This window comes from Sphaeroforma arctica (genome assembly GCF_001186125.1).
Source record: "Sphaeroforma arctica JP610 unplaced genomic scaffold supercont1.672, whole genome shotgun sequence".
Classification (NCBI taxonomy): domain Eukaryota; class Ichthyosporea; order Ichthyophonida; genus Sphaeroforma; species Sphaeroforma arctica.
In genome coordinates, this window is record NW_014039886.1 from 20,292 (window position 1) to 26,519 (window position 6,228).

General features: G+C 42.5%; 1 protein-coding gene across 1 annotated transcript in view; it reads left to right on the forward strand.

Annotated features, from left to right (window-relative positions):
• Window positions 1–5,081, forward strand: part of SARC_07963 (hypothetical protein) — a gene marked incomplete at its 5' end in the record, with an annotated part of 10,809 nt that extends 5,728 nt beyond the window's left edge. The window contains 7 exons of the mRNA XM_014298070.1: window positions 129–341; window positions 1,311–1,512; window positions 2,001–2,143; window positions 3,040–3,171; window positions 3,485–3,629; window positions 4,116–4,731; window positions 5,020–5,081. Coding sequence (XP_014153545.1) covers window positions 129–341; window positions 1,311–1,512; window positions 2,001–2,143; window positions 3,040–3,171; window positions 3,485–3,629; window positions 4,116–4,285 — 1,005 coding nt within the window. The 3' untranslated portion in view covers window positions 4,286–4,731; window positions 5,020–5,081. The remainder of the gene's footprint in view (window positions 1–128; window positions 342–1,310; window positions 1,513–2,000; window positions 2,144–3,039; window positions 3,172–3,484; window positions 3,630–4,115; window positions 4,732–5,019) is intronic.
• Between the last annotated feature and the right edge of the window lie 1,147 nt (window positions 5,082–6,228).

A 6,228-nucleotide genomic window follows, 5' to 3' on the forward strand; every position in this document is an offset into this window, starting at 1 on the left:
TGTATGTATGTATGTATGTATATCTGTATATATATATATTTATATATGAATATTAGCTGATATATAGTATGAATGTATATCAATGAGTGTACTTCTGTATTCATGTGTAGCTGTTATATTTTCCTCAGGATCACATGAGTCACTGCGGTATAGTATACTGCCTGTCGCAGCGTGACACTGAGGCCATGGCTCTGTACCTCCGACAGATAGGGATCAAGGCCGCACATTATCATGCATACATGCCCCCAGAGTATCGCAAGGACGTCCATGAGAAGTGGTTGCGTGATCGCATCAGTGTGCTGTGTTGCACTGTTGCTTTCGGCATGGGCATTAACAAGAAGGTGTGTAAGTGAGTCAGAAAGGGACTATTGTTGTGATTTGGTTTCATTTGAACTGAATGGTCATCCGTGACCATATTTTATATCGCATAAAACTGTTTCTGTATATTGAAATTTATCTTGTGATATCGGATGTAATGTACACCATAGCCTTCTGACGTTAACTGAAACTTCTCTCAGGAATCTCGCAATGAATTAAAATTATACAGCAGTTATCAGTTTGTATACCCTTCGGTTCTTTACTAGAGATAAGCTACGCATCGCGGCCTATTTCATGTTAGCCGGAAACACAATCTAGCATGAGAAAACGAGTACTACTTGATATTACGGGAAGCATATGGAGGTCTGGACATATACTGTATCGCAGTGAATGGAGTAAAGTGGATGCAAACCGTTGTCTGTGTTTGCCCAATATGTAGGAGTTACCAAAAAATGGAACATAAACCTCACGGAACCCCCTATTCGAGCTGATTCGCTACAGTACGTGATATCCGTTATGCGCGTAGGTATTGAGTGGAGAAATCTCACCAGGAATCAGGCAACGGACTATATTCGTATTTGAGAGAAACACGGTACTATCGCGAGTACACGTATTTTAAAGTGCAATGCACACCAATGCCAAGCCAAACCAATTATGCAGTTTCTGAGAAAAAAATCAAACCGTAGTATCGGAACTCCAATTACCGCACATAGAAGTTTAGCTTTCAATGTCTCACTCTGCACGATGTGTGAAAGGTCAAACAGCACAGCCAGCTCATGTCAGTTGAAGTCTTCCACCAGAATTCAGACGACGGTTGTAGCCAATTATCAATAGTCGTACTCAAGAATTCAATTTCCGATATCCCAGTTCCCAAGATATGAAGTACGCCATACACAAAGTCTGCCTAAAGTATAGCCAGAAATTGAACATCATTAATGATTTCTCACGGTGTCGTGCGCGGATATTTCATTCCCAATTACTTTCCACTACAGGATGTGAGATATGTCATACACCACAGCCTGTCCAAGTCGGTCGAGAACTACTACCAAGAATCGGGCCGAGCGGGGCGAGATGGAGAGACCGCTGATTGTGTATTGTTGTACAGGGGTGCGGATCTCATTAAACAGTCCACGATGGTTTTTGCGGAAGCCACGGGTTTGTCAAAGCTATATTCGCTTGTGCGATACTGTGCAGGTACGTCGTCAAAGCCGAAAAAGATGTATAAACACAGCGCTTTTGCATATATGACTTTGTGTTGCCTGGAATGGATTCTTTGAATTGTATCAAGTATCGCAAAGGCTTATAGGTAAGTGTGAACCAGCTGTCGTATACTAGGGTACAGTAATGTCACGAAGTAAAACGCTTAATAGGCACATTTCAAAAACACGCCAAATTCGTATGTGTGGCGCATACAATCACGCTGCGACGGATTTTACTTCGTTGTGGCTGATGGTTGGAACATCTACATGACAATTATGTAGGTTCGGCACGTCAGCAAATATTATGTCTATGCTCTACGAAATTTCGCTTAGTCTCAGCCTTTTTTCGTCTGGATTCGATTACGCTGCTTTATCTGCTCCCGTCTTTCACATACCATCTACCTCGGAGCCCTGCCTGCCACAAGCATATGAGATGGACGCAAGTGTGTGTAAGTTCTTAGGTCTTTTCGTCTACTTCTCCAGAGGCAAGGGTGTGCAGACAGATACAGCTTAAGCAATACTTTGGCCAAGAACTGGATGAAGATTTCAAAATCGAGTCGGGAATTGATACTCAGCACTGCAGGACAACGGCTGTGTGTGATATTTGCGCATCGAAAGACCAACCGGTATTTAGTATTCTTTCTCTTGTTAAAGTCATGATAGTCAATTTTGTGCCAATTGCTTGGTGGCGTTGAATTATTCGGATTACTATCAAAGTTACCCGATTCCTACGCTGTTGTATGACAATTCCCTCGGGTGAGAATGTTGGTCGATAGCACTGATTTCGCATGGTGCGGATTCTGGCGAACTAAGCAGCAATATTATATATTGCTTAGTATGTCCCTGGCGTGTTTCGTTACTCTTTGGTCGGAATTTTGGCTGAGGGGTTTCTGTAGGGGGGGGGTTTCTGGGGAACAGTCAATAACAATGGCATGGGTACATTGCGTAGTATTATATTGGAATCTAGACGGCCACTGATAGTCAAACCACTTGGCGTGGATACTATAATCTATTCCAATTTAAAAGAAGTGATGTTTCGTAGCACGTCTCTGGAGGATGAACGTTCGATAGTCGATGGGCTACTTATCCCATGTCTGAGATGGGAGCTTATCGCAGTCAATAGCGGGGCGTGATTATATCGCGTCGTATGCAATTGAGGTGCAGTCCGCTATTCGACAGTTGAAATTCTTGGGATGAGTTCTGCAGCCAATAGCAGTGGTGTGCTTTTACTGCGTCGTATGCCTTTGAAAATGGAGGGCTATTCGATACCCAAAAGGCCATTATTACATCCCATAGTCCTGATTGTAGATGGATACTTGATAGCCAAGATTTTACTTGACCTTTTTCTGGGGTGTTAGTCTCTTGCAACAGATCCTAAAACAAGAATTGAGACTAGCTATCGCGTTTCCAAAAAAAAAAGGGGATTTCGCTATTCGGAACGGAACTTTTGCGTTTCATACCCTAACAACAAATTTTTGACATCTGACAACTCTATAACAATTGGTTGCATTCGACACTGCAGCTTTTGGAGAGGGATGTAACACCAGATGCCAAGTTGGTGTGTGTTCTGCTCAAAGCAGTAGCCAATCACGGCGAACGGACGACTTTTGCGAAACTGGTGGATCTGTGGAGAGGTCTTGGGAGAAAGAAGCTGGTATGGAAACGATACTTAGGTGTAGTATGGCATATATCGTTTTCGATCCATTTCTGATCAAAATTCAATCCTCCTGAGAATTTTTGTGGGATCATCCTTACTTGTAGTAATATTGTTCGCAATAGTGTTAGTTCGGAAGTGCACGTAAAGTACGGTTGTTGGTCTGAATATCTTGAACAGAATCACCTCCTAGCCAACAATATGAATATATTTTGTTTGAGCATAAGTATTGACCTTTTTGATTGGCGCCCATATATTTACTGAAGGCAAAATATGCACTGATAAAGGTTAAATTTTGTTTTGTTTTGTTCAGATGGGCTCGGTGAAATTAGATACAGCTCCTAAAGAGTACACCAAATCATACTGCGAGAGGGTTTTAACCTACCTTCTGCTCGAGGGTGTTCTGAAGGAGGATTTTGCCCACACGCCGTACAGTACTAACTCGTATCTGGTCACAGGTGAGTTTTATTCTGCGTAGCACATCTGAGATATCTTCTTGTTATATTGCAGAAGAGCTACCACTGCTCGTGATTTATCGATGCATTTGTGTTATGCATTGTTCGTATCGGTATGTTCAAGATAATCCTGAACTATGATTGTTTCCCATTTTTCTGGACCCCAATTCGATATCCGTTGGTGTTAGCTTCTGAGTGATAGGCCGTTTCCACTCTATAGCAACATCGTAGCTGTGTATGGTTGATTAACAACGTCGTCGACTCTAAGTGGTCTACCCGTAATTTTCAGTTCGCAAACAAAACTTCGCGGTGTTTCTTCTTGGGGCGAAGTAGACCAGTACATGGTACTAGGATCTGTACCTACTCACCTTCACTTTAGCTCTTCCCCTACAAATATACCTCCAGTATGTTCAAATGCACATGCGTCCCAGGCAACTAAAGTAAACAAACTATTCAGCACGCAAGTCTCTTACACATCATCCTCACCAGGTCCCAAAGCACAGCTGGTGGAGCGAGAGCTCACACACATAGTTATGTCTGTACGAAACGAATCGCCAGACACGGCGTTGTCCGTGGGTGAGATGGGAGACGTTGGGAAAAGGAGTGCCGATGATGGCAGTACAACCACAGCAGTCAGGAAAAAAGCCAAAAAAAGGTAGCTTTGGATAAACGGACGATATTTAGGGCCACAGTCGCTGGAAAAAGAGGTGTTGGCAGAACAGAAGAAAGAAAGAGCTATATATCCGTAGCTGCGTAGCTGTACATGACGATTCGAATTTGGTCCTATACGACGTCCTAACGCCCTAACTATGGCGACGACAGTTTAGCAGTCCAAAAAAAATAGAGCCAAAGTCGCCGGAACAATCAACCGCATACGAACGTACGGAAACCAAAATGCTATGCACGCTGCTCGGAACCAGTGCATCTTTGGGCCTACTTTACATAGAAGTAATTGGGGAGTAGAAAGGCAGAAACTGAGCCGTTACATGCGCAAGACAGGCAGTAGGTTATACTTCCCACATTTGCAGTAGCTCATACTGCCAATGGCCGTGAATGCTGTTGTTTTGTTGGGATCGCATCTACTTCCAGTTATCCTGCTTCTGAGGTGAGTGAAACCTGGCGTAGGCTGAATGTACCTAACTGTAACGCTGTAGGTTTCAAGCTTCATCACTTGATTATACGAGTTTTATATATGGTGGCCAGGATGCATGCACATTCTGGGCACTTAAAACAGCCAAATCCATTCAACTCAGTGCAGTGACGAGGCAGACTCTTATCGAGCTCATACCAAGTTCTAATCTTGTGATTCTGCTAAATAAAGACTTGTATGTCGTTCGTCTCAAAGTAAGCCACAGCAGAGGACTTCACTAATTCAGCTACTTGTATTATCCAGTGCGCCAGTGAGCTGCCCTATGTACACCAATAGCGAGTCATCTATCGGGCTACTACAGTCCCGGTCTGTTTGCTGGGTGCACGAGTAGAAGGCTGACATGAGGTTTCAATAGACGTCACCAAATCTAATTGGAGGTTGTACCGAATAGGAACATCCAGCAGACGAGAAACCAAAATAGAATGACGTGACACTCCGTTTGGTCATTCAATATTGTCGTGGTAGGGTACTCTTTTAAACAGTGCAGTTATTGGAAACAGAAGGGGGGTGGACTCAAAGATATTACAACGACGACGAACAAACTTTAGTACACATTTTTTTAGTTTAGGAAGTAAAATGTGTGGCATCCCACTTGAGAACGACTGTTAAAAATTGCATGGCGATAATGTACCTCTACAAGAGTCTTGTTGTAACTAAACCCTAAAACCCTAAAACCCTTATGGAGAATTGCACAAGAAAATACGATGTTAACCCCAATTGTATTGGCAGTACAAATCCGCGCGACCTCCCGATGTTATAAAGTCACCGTGTTCGCAATACTAACCCAGACACAAATGCATCTTGCAACACTAACAAGGCAAGGGATTTACCTCCGTAATTCTAAGTCGCTCTTCTTATACTGTCACTTGGTATATTTGTACTATGGATAATACTAGTGATAGTCATGGTTAAAATATTCACTAATCGAACTCGGTATTCTTCGATGGATTATTTATGTCGGACATTCGCGAAGAGCATATCTCTACAATGTCCTTTGAGCTTAACATAATTTCTACATTTCCGTACATCAGCGCATTTTGCACTTGGTATATTCATCCTCTCTTAGCTGTCTACTGCGGCAAAAAACCCTTCTCAGACGCAGTACACTCCTTTGTATGACAGCATTCCATTGTGTGGCCATACATACAATTGAATGTGTACTATTCCACTTATGATGAATAGGGACCTAATGGGCCACTACTTCTATAAATCGTGGCGGATGTGCGACAATTATATACCACCTGTACCTTGCCCAGCATTGGTACTGCCAGAATCTACAAAATCCACAGCCTTTTGTAGTTCATCAAGATACTTCTTGTATTCCTGCAGAAGTATACTAGTATTAAAACAATGAAGGTATGGGACTAAAGCGGAGTAATAAATAACATACGTAAAAGGCGTTGCGACAATAATTATTCACATAAACAAATACATGCACATTCATATACAAAA